This window comes from Lissotriton helveticus, chromosome 4_1, assembly GCF_964261635.1.
Source record: "Lissotriton helveticus chromosome 4_1, aLisHel1.1, whole genome shotgun sequence".
Taxonomy (NCBI): Eukaryota; Metazoa; Chordata; class Amphibia; order Caudata; family Salamandridae; genus Lissotriton; species Lissotriton helveticus.
In genome coordinates, this window is record NC_136063.1 from 124,577,751 (window position 1) to 124,592,515 (window position 14,765).

The following is a 14,765-nucleotide window of genomic DNA, read 5'->3' on the forward strand; positions in this document are numbered from 1 at the left end:
CCATGGTAAACATCAATTGAACATGCACAGCACATCTCTGTTTGCCATGAAACATTAGAAGCAGACTTCCATTAAATGATGGAGGTGCTTGGGCTAAACATGACAATAGAAAATAAATCTTGAAAACCAAAAAAAGGGATAATATATAACACTTGCTGCAGTTCCTTCTTTACAAATAATTGTGTGATCAATGTACATTTAAAATACTTTTGGAACAATTCTTTTAACTCAAAGGGCAGCTTAAGACCCTATTTGATGGATTTCTGTGGTATAACCAGCTCCAGATTAAGGTACTGAAAGTTTATAGAAGTTTCCCAGATGTCACACAGATCTCAAATCTTTAAGAATACATTGAAAAAGATCTGCACCTATATTCTAAAAGCTAAAACAGATTATCAATGCATCCTAATGGCAGCAAGGTGATCTAGAGATGTCAGTTCCTGTAACCATTTTTGAAAAAAGAAATATGCCAAGGGGAAAAGGGAGTGTTGGAGTGTTAAGTAATAAATGGAATGGAGCAGCACTTCAAAATATGAAAGCCTATAATATATTAGATGGTTTGTTTTACCTGTCCCCCATGTGATTTGATGGAACATTGTAATGTAACACATTTTTTTAAACAGATTTTATTATGTCAATGGTCGAGTACAGTGCAGAGCTCCTTACCCCAGGAGACATCTGCTAGATTAGACATTGCAAATTATTGACATTGACAAGTAGTTTGTACAGTATCATTATCATAATGAGATTGAACAACGCAACGTAAATGCAATAACTCCCCTGTTGCACTTTTTCAACAATACATTCTATTTGCCACCATTTTGCCCACCCCAGCAGACAATGACCATCACCAGACAACCAGTCTTCTACCCAAGAGGTCCACAAACCAATGTAGATATGGATGCATCCACCGGTGGCACCGGATCTAAGTAATGCCTTGATAATCTGCCCATCTTTTCGAAATCTTGGGGTGCTTGTGTGGGCAACCTCTGGCCCAAAAATCGGAATCTCCAGCCCCATGCAGCAAATAAAGTCCCCTTTTCCATGCCAAAAGAGAAGGTGGGGCTGGTACCTTCTACAGCCTAGCCAAGTTCCTCTTACCCAGTGTCAGTCCCAACAGTAAGAGGTGTCTCTTATAAATGTTGTCTCCAATACCCTCCATATTATTCAGAATTGTTAATCTTGAAGAGGATTAAGCATGGGCGGATTTTGCGGATCCACGATTCGCGGATTTGCGTATTCACGGATCGTGGATCCGCAAAATCCGCGGATTTTGCGGATCGGCGGATTTGGGGCGGGGCTTCGATGCCAGGATCATCGTGCCAGATTGAACCCTGCCCTTCATATTTATTCAAGAAGACGCCACCGTTTTGTGCCATACCTCTACTCAACTGGAGTACTTTCTACTAGGTAATCAGTAAGTGCTACCTCGTTGGGTAGATGTATAGTGCTTTTACTACACTACAGCTGCCTAAAGTGCCAGAGAGTTGTCGGGGCTTCCATGCGAGTGCACATGCCTCTTGTGTGCATTAAAGGTCAGAGACCGATCAGAGCAGCAGATAAAGATACAGGTACTGGAGCGACTTTCTGGGAAGGGAAGTGTAATTTTCTCTCATTCTCATAGATGAGCACTAACAATGACTGTCTTTTGTGAGAGACATCCTGCGGACAACATTAATCAATAACTATAATGGGTGGTCAAAGTAATGCACCTTCATGTTAAAGGCTATAGCTAGAAAGGAAGTTTCCTCTGGGCAATATTGTACCCTTCATTACAAAGCAGCGAGGGATGTCTGCCTCCCTGAAGTTAAAGTATATGCACCCCATATCCTAATCCCTTGTTGCATCTCAGATGCAATATTTGTGCAGCATCTAAAATGTGACCAGAGAATATAATTGTGTGCATCAATGAACGTACCAATAATGGCATTCAGAAGGATTTGTAGAATATCTGACCATTGATATTTAGGAGGCAGGGATTCCGTTTACAAACCATTCCAAATGCCTTCACATACAGTAACAGTCCACTTCCGGTCTTAGGACCTGGCTACCCCTCCAATCATTCACTAACGGTATCTTTGCTTCTGTACAGCACTCGACTGCCTGCCGGGTAAGTTTGTAAGTCTGTGCTATGACAGTACCACTTACATACACGAAAGCCGTCCCTGCCCCCGTCCTTGCCCTCAAATTCACAGAATGCCAAGATGGCGACTCCTTATCTTGAAAAAAGCAGATAAAGATACAGAAGCTCCTGGCCACAGAAACAGCACGAGGATTGCGCTCGTGAAAGTCAAGGATGCAAAGGCCTCTGTCCAGCATCACAGCTGATTTGCGATGGTATATTAGGGAAGAAGGCACATCTGCCTAGCCTTGACAACGCTCACGATTGTTTTTGGGCCAATGAATGAGTCACTGAATTTAAGCTTCAAGTATGGCAGAATGAACCCTGCCCTTCATATTTATTCAAGAAGACGCCACCGTTTTGTGCCTTTAGTAACTAATTTACGATGGCGCCGGCAAGCTGCCAGCGCCATCCTAAGATAGTTACTAAATTAGCTTCAACAGGAAGCTCTAATAGATAAAATAAAGCAGGCGCTCGATGACCTGCTTTATCTTATCTATTAGAGCTTCCTGTTGAAGCTAATTTAGTAACTATCTTAGGATGGCGCTGGCAGCTTGCCGGCGCCATCGTAAATTAGTTACAACAGGCCAGGCAGGCTTGAACTTTTGCCCCCGGAATCCGCCGCTCGCGGATTGCGGATTTTCGGTAAATTCGCGAGAGTTCGCGGATCGCGGATTTACCGAAAATTTGCAACATCCGCGAGCGTAGCGGATTTTGCGCTCATGCTTAAAGAGGATAGGAGCACCCATCCCAGCACGTCTGCAAGACAGGCCAGATCCCCATGCCAAAATCTTGCGAGTGCTGTGCAATGCCAGATCTATTGTATCAAGGACCCCTCCTCCCAACCACACCGCAGGCACATCAGGGATGACACTAGATCCGCTCTCCTCCACCTAAGCATTGTGTAGTGAACCCGATGGAGGTATTTAAATTAAATGAGACGTAACCATTTTGCTATCGCTGCTCCCCAGGGGGAGGCCAGTGCATCCATCCAATCATCGTCATCGATTGTACCAAGATCATCCACCCAGCCTCCCTGAGCTTAGCCAATGTCTTGGAGATGTTGGTCACTAGTGACTGGTACATTTTCAAGATTATATGGTCGCACAGATCAACCATAAATACCTTGGCCTCTATTGGACTAAATTTGGGCAGAGCCTCTAAGTCCGAAATGCTAGAACTGATGACGTGCCGAAATTGGAGGTATCTATAGAATTGTAATTTAGGTATCTAATATTCCTGTTGGAGATCATGGAGTGATTTCTCCCATCACGTCCCCCAACTTTGAGATTCTTATGTTATCCCACCCTCGGAAGCGGGACAACGCAGCCAGCTATGGCAAGCGGCCATTATACCACTATGCTAAGCAATATAATACGATTGGACATCCGATGTAGCCAATACCCCACAGTAAGTTGAATGAAAGCGCCTCTGCCCCCTTACCCGCAGAAACTGGCCCAGTGCTGAGTTAACCTGGCGAAACCACGTTGGAAGTATCTGGTATGGCTAATTCTGCAACTGGTAATGCAGACGCAGTAGCAACACCATTTTAAAGATAGCTAATCTACCATAGGTAGAGAGGAGCATATGCAACCACATTTTCATCTCCTCTCGGACCCTTGCCCATATCGGCATGATATTTCTGTCCCAAGCCACCCTCGACACCTGACAGAAAGACTTGCAGGTATTTTGTGCCCTCTGTCGTCACATGCACTGCCGATGCCCAAGGCCCCAAGCCATTTGTACCCCACCCAGTGCCCACAGAGTGGACTTAAGAGTGTTCATAAAAAGGCCAGATGATTCCCCAAAGATTTGCATCACGCAAAGCAGTCTTAGTCCCGTCTTGTTGATGTCCATCAGAAAGAATAGGACATCATCCACATATAATGCGATGTGGTTTGAGAGCCCATGATCCTACTCAAATGCCGCTGCCTGTGCATCCAACCGCACACACGCCGTCAAGGGCTCCATTGCTAGAGCAAAAAGGTATGGCGATAAGGGACACCCCTGATGGGTGCCCCTGTCAATGGAAAACGCAAAGGCGGTGGATCCCGCAATCCGCAGACGACATGAGATCGGTATATAACAATTTCAAGTAGGACTGAAAGCGCTGTCCCAAGTTGAGGCGGTCTAGGAGCGCGAACAAGTACACCCAACTAAGGGAGTTGAATGCCCTGTCAATGTCCGCCAGCATCCCTTGGATGCTGGAAATGGCCATGTGGGCTCGCCGGATATTGTGACGCGTAGCCCTCTGTGGCATAAAAACTGGTCCCGTCTGGATAGACCAAGGCAGGTATGTGGGGTTTAAGTCGATTGGCCAACACCTTGGCTAAGATCTTTGCCTCAACATTTTGAAGTGAGATGGGCTGTATGAAGCATGTTGGTCTGGTGGTGCACAGTTTATGGAAAACTTCCACTTCGGCATGCCTCCAGTCTCGCGGCAGACAACCCTGATCTCTCGCCTCGTCTACAACACGCTGAAAATGAGGCCCCAGTTTAGAAAAGTATTTCTTGAAGAATTTGCATGGGAACCCATTCGGACGCAGCGCCTTCCCAGAGTTCAAATCCCCCAGGGCTGTGCAGATTTTTTCTTCGGTAAGTGAAAGATCAAGCTCATCCCATGCCTCAATTGATAGAGCCTGGGGTAGCAAGTCTGCTATAAAGCTGTGTATCAGGTCTTCCTGTAATAATTCCCTAGGGGCGTACAGCTCTGCAAAGTAGTTGGCAAAGCTCGCTGCTATATGGGAGGGGTCACTAAGATCCCTCCCATCAGGACCTGGTATACCAGGGAGAACGTGTTTATGTAGGGGCTCTGACACAGTCTATGTAGTATTTTACTGGACTTATACCCCCACTAGTAGATTCTGCTTCGGGAAGCGAGCCATGCAAGACGTACCTCCTCCATCAAGGTGCCGCCATGCATCTGATGGACCAACACTAGCTGCCGGCACACCTGATTCCCTCCCTCCTTCCAAATGCTACGCTCCAGTTCCATGATATGAGCCTCTGAGTGCTGAAGTAACTCCCGTCGGGTTGGACGCACTGCCGCACAGAAGAAAATATCCACCTCTGCCGTAGAGTGTATTTCATAGCCTCCCAGAGGGTTGCAGCCTCTGCAACTGTCCCCATGTTTAGGTCCAGGTATTGCTTAACTGCCTACTCCATATGCTCCCGATACTTCTCATCTTGTAAATGCCATTGGGAGAGGCGCAACTGAAGGGCCGTTTTGTAGGGCCCAACCACAAGGTCAAGACATCTGTAAAATGGTCAGATAAACCTCTTGGGAGAATCTCAGCTGCTCTCACTCTATCAATGGCACCCATTGGCACGAAGAGATAGTCAAGATGGGAGAAAATCATGGGTTGTCGAGAAGTACGTGTATCCTTGCTCCTTGTTATGCAACCGCCGCCATGGATCCACCCATCCCAGTCCCGTCACTAGGGAATTCAATTTGGTGCCCTGATGCACATTGGAATATCCCCAGTCCTCCATCTATCTATGGATATGTCAATGACGTCGTTCCAGTCCTCCTCTAATATCACCAACCCTTCCGGAATATCCACCCACAGAGTCGTAAGGCACTCGACCAATGCCCATGACAAAGGCAGGGGGCATATACACAACCTGGCACCACCTGCTGCTCGTAAACGGTGCCTCTGATAAATATGTATCTCCCTTGGATGTCCGTTCATGTCTGAAGATGCTGAAACTGAAATAAAATTTCGACCCCCCATGACCCCGTGGTAAAGCCAGAGTAGTATACTTGATAATAACCATATCTGAGGAGACACAATATTTTGGTACCCATTGAATGCATCTCCTGCAGCATCAGGACGTCAGCGCGGTATATCTTGGCCTGCTGCAGTATAGCCCCTCTTTTAATTTTATCCAGGGTGCCCCTGATATTCCAACTAATTATCCAGAGGACCCCCATTTGGAGGCTTGCCCTACATGAACTGCCACACCAGGGTCTCGGGACATCGATATATGGGACAATTATCATCCAGTGTGCATGTAGCATCTGTGAGTGTTAGTAGCACGGTGCAAACTCAAAACATGTGAACGCCAACTTCCCCCCACACCCCTATACCTCACAACTGATGAATTATCTGTCGCGGTGGAGGTGGCATGTGGACCCATACTGGAGCCCCCGGCTAGCCCTCGCCAATGGTCCCCCAATAACTTGCCCTTAGTCAACGGGCGTTCCCCTCGGCAATAACGAGTCCGGCAAAGGTACTAGCCCCACTCATGCTTCGTCGGTCTGAACAAGAATCAGCAACGGTCTCTGATCATGGGGAGTCTCGACATAACTAAGAGGCAGAAGCCCCCTTACTGAACAACTGAGGTAGATCTGCTGGGATCACTGCAGGATCTAGATTGGCGTTGAGATCTAGATTTCCTTGTCCCTTTAATTTTGTGCTTAAGTGGCTCCGAACAGCGTCACTTGGCAAGGAATCAGATTCCCTCCTGGGCAGCATGTGGGGTCAGACCTTTACTGTCTCATCCGTCCAGCTGAAGACATCTTCCGGCAATTCATAAAAGCTCATAAGCCTGGTGGGATACAGCAATGCATACTGTAGTTTCAGCTCCCAAAAGCGGTCCTTGGCTGCCAGAAAAGACAGTCGCTTCTGCTGGACTAATCTTGTATAGTACGGAAATATGAAGATGTGGGTGTTCTCAAACAACAAGGGTTCTTTTATCTTGGCTTACTTTAGTATCACTTCTCGGTCGTGGTAATTTAACAGCTTTGCAATAAAAGGCCCTGGTCTAGTGCCCGGCGGCGGCTTCACATCAGAGCTCTGTGTGCCCTTTCCACAATGAAGCAACAGGACAATGATTCCGGGGGGGAGTCAACTGACAAACCATTTAGTCAGGAACTGTTCCATGGCTCGCCCTTTGCATCCTTCAGGAAACTCTATAAAATGTAGGTTATTCCTCCTAGCTCTGCCCTCCGCATCTTCCACGCGCGAGGCCAGACCCCTGCTGATCCTCTCCAGGGATGCTACCTTCTTCTGTAAAGTTGTGACTAAATCCTCAACTCTAGAGATTCTGGCCTAGGTCTTGGTAATGCTCTTCACCACATTCCGCAAGTCCTGCCAGAGTGTGCCATCTGAGTCCACCTCACCAATCTTTGCCTACATGGCTACAATAGATTGGGTAATGGCTGCCATGAGCGCATCATTATCTGGAATGCCGCCCTGCTCCCCTCCTTGATCAGCCGTCGAGTCTCCGGACCCAGTGTTACGGTCCAGCGTGCTCAGTTTGTTCAAGCCTCCCAACGTCTTATCCCTAGTCATAGTGCAGTCCGGGCACTTACCCTTCCAGGCAGCAGTCTCAGAAGTCCCCCTGCAGGGCCTCAAGGGCAGATCACACCAGCAAGGCCTGCGGCATACGGATCTTCTCCTGTGGGTTCAGCTATCAATATCCGGCTGTGCTCCACAGCTTAGAGGATAACAGGACATGGGCGGAGACCCCCTGCCCGCAACCCGCACCGAGAGCTGCCACAGCTGCTTCCGCAGACAGTCATGTCTCCCACCCCTACTGGGTGATCCACTGTCCTCCCGGGTGTTGCCTCCCGATGTCCACAATAATATCTCAGACCCTTCCTCTGGGTCTATGTAGTGTATATTGGCCCAGGCCCGATCTCCTACTAAATAGGCATCAGTGTCTCATAGGGATAATGTTCCCCAATCATCCCTCCTAAGCGGAAGAGACAGGAACATCCACAGGGGACTGCCCTCCACGAAGCACGGCTCCACGCAGCTATACGGGTTACCGTGGTTGCGGGCCCCGCGTTCAGATACACACCTCTAGTCTCCCCAGGGGTGTCACCCCTCTGCAATCAGGAGGAATGTGTCCCAGCGCCCAAGCTGCAGCCTTATTGTGTAGAAATTGGCCACAACAGCCCCTCCCCAGGATGTGTTTAGTTACATGCTGGCATTCAGAAACCAAACTCAGCGTTTCAGGAAACTTGCTGAGGCAAACCTGGAAGCCAGCCAGGAAGAGATGAAACGCTGGCAAGATCAGAATGCCACTCAGATCGAGTTTCAGCCTGGACAAAAGGTTTGGGTCATGGCCCCAGTAGAGCCGTGTGCACTCCAGGATAGGTGGACCGGCAATTTCGAGGTGGTGGACTTGCAGTCTCCCAGGAACCCCTTGAGGGTCCTGCATGTTAACCGCCTGAAGCCCCACTTTTAGAGGTCTGAAATGGGCATGCTTCTAGCCACAGATGCTGGGAACGGAGGAGGAGAGCGAGCCCGTTCCTGACCTTCTATGTGCAGGGGAGCGGGATGGGTCAGTAGAAGGTGTGGTCCTCTCCCCCATGCTGACTCCTGAGCAGCAGGGTGATTGTCGCCAACTGTTGGGAAAATTCAGTGACTCGTTCTCCCTGGTGCCCAATGTCACAGATGGGTGTGTCCATGATGTGGTTACCGGGGACAGTCCTCCCATTAAGCATAAGGCTTACTGAGTGACTGACCGGGTAAGGGCCTACATTGAGGATGAGGTTACCAAAATGTTTGCCCTTGGGGTGATTGAGTCCTCTAGCAGCCTGTGGTATAGCCCAGTGGTCCTGGTCCCGAAAGCTGCACAACCTAGTGCCACCCCATAACTTCGGTTCTGCGTGGACTATCGGGCCTCAATTCATTCACGAAGAGTGATGCACACCCCATTCCCAGAGCAGATGATCTCGTAGATCGGTTGGAGGTTGCCAAATATCTCAGTACATTTGGTCTGACGTCTGGGTATTGGCAGATCGCCTTGACCGAGGGAGCAAAGGAGATGTCAGCATTCTCCACCCGATGGGCACTACCAGTTCCAGGTGATGCCCTTGGGAATGAAGAATGCCCCTGCCACCTTCCAGAGGTTGGTCAACAGGGTGTAGGTAGGGATGAAGGACTTCAGTGCCGCCTACCTGGATGACATTGCGGTGTTTAGCTCCTCTTGGGAGGACCACCTGCGCCACATATGGGAGGTATTGAGGGCACTGCGGTGGGCAGGTCTCACAAAGCCAGTAAGTGCCAGATTGGGCATGGTTCTGTAGTATATTTGGGGCACCAGGTGGGGAGCGGCCAGGTGGCACCCCTTCAGCCCAAAATTGAAACTATCCTGGCATGTGAACCCCCCAAGACTCAGACGCAGGTGAGGGCTGCCTTAGGACTCATGGGGTACTACAGAAGGTTTGTCAATGGATATGTCAACATTGTTGCACCCTTGACTGAGCTGAATTCTAAGAAGCAGCTAAAGAAGGTTAACTGGACTGACACCTGTCAGAAAGCTTTTTACGCCCTCAAGACTGCCATGTGCACTGCACCCATGCTTCAGGCGCCCGACTTTCCCAAGGAATTTGTTTGACAAGACATACGCCTCAGAGCATGGAATAGGGGTGGTTCTGTCACAGATCAATGAGGAGGGACTAGACCAACCAGTAGCCTTCCTAAGCAAGAGGTTACTTTCCCGGGAACAGAGGTGGAGTGCCATTGAGTGTGAGGCATTTGCTGTGGTCTGGGCGCTGAAGAAGTTAAGATCATACCTGTTTGGGACTCACTTCCGGGTACAGACAGACAACAGGCCCCTCACATGGTTGATGCAGATGAGGGGTGAGAATCCCAAGTTGCTGAGGTGGTCCATTTCCCTACAGCGTATGGATTTTAATGTAGAACACCGTCCTGCTACAGAACACGCCAATGCTGACGGTCTGTCCAGATTGTTCTGCCTTAGTGATGAGAACTCCCAAGGGGATGATTAGTTCTCCCCACATTTCAGCTGGAGGGGATGCGTGTTAAACCTGGCATCATTGGCGTGGGTCCCCCTTCCTCTTTTCTCTTCCTCTCTTGTATCTTGGCTGTATTTAGATGCTCAGGGCGCCGTGCCACTGCTAATCAGTGCCACAGCGTGAATGCTCCCTGTGTAAAGATGATTGTATGAATTAGGATAACCATAATGCCTAGATCTGTGTAGCATGTTCTAATAGTCAGGTACCCTACCTTTCACTGTCACTATTGTGAAACGATCCATTCTTATAGGCCAGAATGGGACGGGTGAGGATTGCCTTCTATCATCCTATCTAACCCCAGGTACTTGATAGGAACTTTGAGTTTGATATGTTTATGCTCGGGACACTGAGAAACACCTGTTAGTAAAGGACTGTTTATATATCCCGTGTTTGTAAATGCCTCTTCTGAAAATGAGGTTGTTTCTTGCCTAAGCGTTACTGTAGGCTGAGCAAGTAGGTGTATTGGCCATCTGGTTTTAGAGCAGCTGGGTCAGACCTGGCTGGAGAGAGAGATTGTTATTCAGGGTATGGGATGGGGTATCTATGATCCATGCAGGGTCGTGCCTGGCAAGGTGAATGATGGCTCCACCTCCCTCTGGGTGTCTGAAAGCAGACCCCCTCATTCTGAAAGGGCAGGATGTTGCCTCATAAACCAAGTGCTCCCCGACCCCACCAAACTGGTTCTGACTGGACCGAGTGATTTGTGACTTTAGAGAACAAAGACTTTTTAGGTATAAAACGCCCTGGAACTTTGTCCAAGTGTGTTCCTTCTGGATGTCAAGACAAATCTCTGTCCGAGTGAACATAGGAAAGGACTTTGAAACTTTTACCAAGCTTGTCGAAGAAACTACCCGAGGGCCTGAATCGAGAGTGCCTCCTGCAGAAGTCTCAGGGACATTAGACTTCACCATGTCAGCCATCGGAATTCCTGTGCAAGGAATTCTGCTTGTAGGTGAGGCCTCCCTCAAGTAATATGGAGCATTTTGTACTACTGGGAGGACTGCGGACTGAACCTTTGAAACCTTTGCTGAATCTGTGTGGGCGGCTGCAGCTAAGAAAGAGCTGCAGCTGCCGAGATCCCACCTGAATTCAAACCTTCAAACTTTTGCTGAACCTATGTGGAGCGCTGCAGCTAAGAGAGAGCTGCCGCCGCTGAGAGCCTGCCTGAATTTGAACCTTTGTAACTTTTGCTGAATCTGTGTGAGACGCTGCAGCTAAGAGAGAGCTGCCGCCACTGAGTGCCTGCACCTTTGCCCACTTTGCATCAAACTTCGTCCTGTTGGCCACCACAGCTAAGGGAGAGCTGCTGCCGCTGAGTGCCCATGCCTTTGCTAACTTTGCAATACCCTTCGTCCTGTGGGCTGCTGCAGCTAAGAGGGCGCTGCCGCCCCTGAGTGCCCACACCTTGGCAACTTTGCATCACCGTAATTCGTCCTGTGGGCTGCTGCAGATAAGGGAGCGCTGCCGCCGCTGAGTGCCTGCACTTTGGCCAACTTTGCATCACTGTGATTTGTCCTTTGGGCCGGCTACAGCTAAGAGGGCGATGCCGCCGCTGAGCGCCTGCACCTTTGCCGACTGTACATCCTTCTGATTTGTCCTGTGGGCCGCCTCAGCTAAGAGGAAACTGCTGCTGGGAGCCCGCACCCTTGCTAACTTTGCCTCATTGTGATTCGTCCGGTGGGCCATCGCAGCTAAGGGAGAGCTGCTGCCACTGAGTGCCCGCATCTTGCTCACCATTGTCGAGGATTGTAGCTATCTTCTCGTGGCCCACTGCAGCTAAGAAAGAACTGCTGCCGCTGTGAGCCCACCATGGAGCTGCAAGACGGGAGTCATCGCATTCACCAGCCCGTGCCGCTGCAGCAGTGTGCTGCTGCCGCTGAGAGCCCCCGCTGTCCCCAAGTGCACCAAATCATTGTGGGTGCACGTTGCGGACCTCTGCAGCCCCGGTTTGTGGTCACTGGGAGCCCGCCTGTCACCGTCTCTGCTTCTTTGAGAAGCTGCGTGCTGTGTCCCCTCTCAACGGCAGGTACCTGGTACGCAACGAGTCGCGTAGGCCCCGGCCTCGAACTCAGTCATTTTCACGTTCCTTTTTGAGTCCCTACTAGTTTACGTGCTTTGTAGCTTGTTGAAACGCTTTGAGAGTTTTAAGTTAAACTGTTAGATAAAGATATTATTTTTCTATACAAACTTGAGTTGTATCCTTTTGTGGTGTTGTTACTGCCTTGTTGTACCTGGTCATAAATGCTTCACACACTGCCCTTGAGATAGGCCTAACTGCTTGTGCTACTTTACCACTGGGTTGAGCAGGGGTTTTCAAAAGGGGTAGCCCACTTGCCCTGACTTAGGAAGAAGGGTCCCTATTTGGATATTGGCACTAGCCATGGCCAACTAGAGACCTCCATTTCTAACAGCTATCAGTATGGATTATTTCTCAGTCTCCATTTGCCAAGAGTTGAGGACTTCCTGAGCCTCCTGCTCGCTAAAGTCTAGCTTAGTATAGCCATCCTTTACTATTTTTAAACAAACAGGCTCATGGAGATAAACCTGCGCACCAGCCGCCTTGAGGGGGTCGATAAGTTGATGTAGCTTCCATCGCCAATCCATAGTGCCCTTGTAAATGTCAGATCTGACAAATATTGAAAGTGAATCCCTACATATAGGGGTAGTAGGCCTCGCCTTGATGGAGACCGCTTGAGGTAGTAAGAAATTGCCCAAACAGATTAGAATGGGCCTAGGAAAGCCACCAGGAGGTTTGTTAGAAATCATTGGTAACCTACAATCCACAGAGTTCACTCTCTCTAGATGTAAGTGCATCAGCCATTACGATATATAGGGTGGCCATGCATCATTATGCGATGGCTGACTCTAAACTGGCTGTAATGAACCTTGTCGTGTTTGGTATCAACGTAATGGCATTGGAGGTATGATTCCATGCACAGTAAAGCTCCTCTGTGAGGCCCTCAGTACTCCAGGTACTAGTCTTCTAGACCTGGACAGCAAACAGTGGCTGCTGCCGACCAGAGATATGATTCTTTCGTCCTGCTGCTGAGCAAGCTCGAGAAAGGTAAGGCAGGATAATATGTTTCCTACCAGTCCAGAGAGCCTTTCGCTCCCGCTGTGGCGCAAAATGGGACAAATGACATGGGTGTAACCTTCCCACTGTCCAGCCCATCCTCTTGGACCAACCCCTAAAATGTCCCAAACCTTTTCTTAGGGTACTTAAATGCATGCCTATTGGTGGGTCCTTAGATTTATAGTGGTACAAGATTCAGATCCGAAACCACTTCATGTTCAATCATCTGTGTACTTTGGACTTCATTAGACTTTGCTTTGATAACTGAGACTGCGACTGGGAAGACTCCTTTTGCTCCTGTTCTCGTCATCATGCCAGTCTTCTGCATCATCTGTGCCTGTGCTCCATACAGTCTCTTCTACAGACCTGTGGATATCCAAGGCACCTAAAGGAATCTCCCTTGAAGTGAAGGAGTTACTTCCCTTCCTCTGCAGGCAAAGCAGGCACAGCAATAAAGCTGACTGGTCTGCTTTTCTCGAGCTCCTATTGACTCTGGAAGGTTCAGCAACATATGTGGTGGTTCTGCAAAACTCTGTTGAGGCCTGCACTGTTTTGATAGTAACTATGAAGTCAGTATCCCTCTTCATAACTACTGGAGCTGTGCACCTGTGCTCTCTATCTACTTGCCTTTGCCAAGGCTTGTTGACTCTCTTCACCAGAGATCTTCGAGTTCCAAGAAGCTCCAACCTCAAAAATCTTCTGCTGAAAAGATCTTCACCTGTACCACTTCCTCTTCACGGTGGGCCAGCATCATTTGGTGAGCTTCTCGTGGTCCTATTCCAACTACTGAGCCTACAGCCTTTTGGTCCTCTTGAGGTCTATTTTGGCTCCAGTGGGCTCCCCTGCTTTCTCCTGGTGAGTCATTTGGACCTTGCTGGCCCCAATACTGCACTACTGCGTACACCCCATGATCGCAGGGGTACGGCGCGTACACCCCATGATCGCAGGGGTACGGCGCTTACCCCTGCGATCATGGGGTGTACGCGCCGTACGGTTTGTATGTGATTGTGCGCTTTTCCATACGAATCGCCCTTACCTGACGTGGACCGTACGACTCGCGTCCGGGTAGCCCGGTCGGTATCGTAATCGTCGGGTCGTACGGCATCCGTATGAGTCGTACGGAAACAGCTCTGGATGCGAGTTGTACGGACGGTGATTTTTAACGGATCGGAATCGACCCCATGATATGCACTCTCTTAAATGTAAGAATACATTTGAAATTCCTAAAAGAAATCTCATGTGTGTATCTTAGCAGAGAACAGTTAAAAAATATCTGCACTTATATGTCTAAAACTACAACAGCTTTTCAGTCCATCCTTCTAGCAGCAATGTGATCAATAGATGTCAGATTCTTAAATCATTTGTGAAAGAAAGGAATACAATAAGGGAAGAAAAAGCTCATTTACTGTTAGTTTCAATAGTGCCAAAATTCAGTTTCAGTGTTGAAGTGTTGAATCGAAAAAGGATTGAGCAGCCATTCAGAATGAAAAAATATAGATGGTTTGTTTTACTTGTATTACTGAAATGAATTGACTTTAATACTACTAAACATCATGTGGTTTAGGTAACCAGTTTGTCTTTGACATGATAACAGAAGTGACCATACGCATTCTTGCGTGGTTCAGTAAAATCAATTAGACAGTGCACTGTATATGATTCTATGAGATACATCAATGCAACAAACGTAAGTCTGTATTGAAAGTCATAATCTGTCCTTACCTGATTTCTTTATGGTTACCACTTTTCTAGTAGTTTTACCTACTAGAGGATCTGAGAAATAAATTCCAAAAATGTAA

General features: G+C 48.5%; 1 protein-coding gene across 1 annotated transcript in view; it reads right to left on the reverse strand.

Annotated features, from left to right (window-relative positions):
* LOC144827955 (uncharacterized) overlaps window positions 1-14,765 on the reverse strand; it is a 456,431-nt gene that overhangs the window by 341,586 nt on the left and 100,080 nt on the right. Inside the window, exon 6 of the mRNA XM_078686115.1 lies at window positions 14,689-14,739. Coding sequence (XP_078542241.1) covers window positions 14,689-14,739 — 51 coding nt within the window. The remainder of the gene's footprint in view (window positions 1-14,688; window positions 14,740-14,765) is intronic.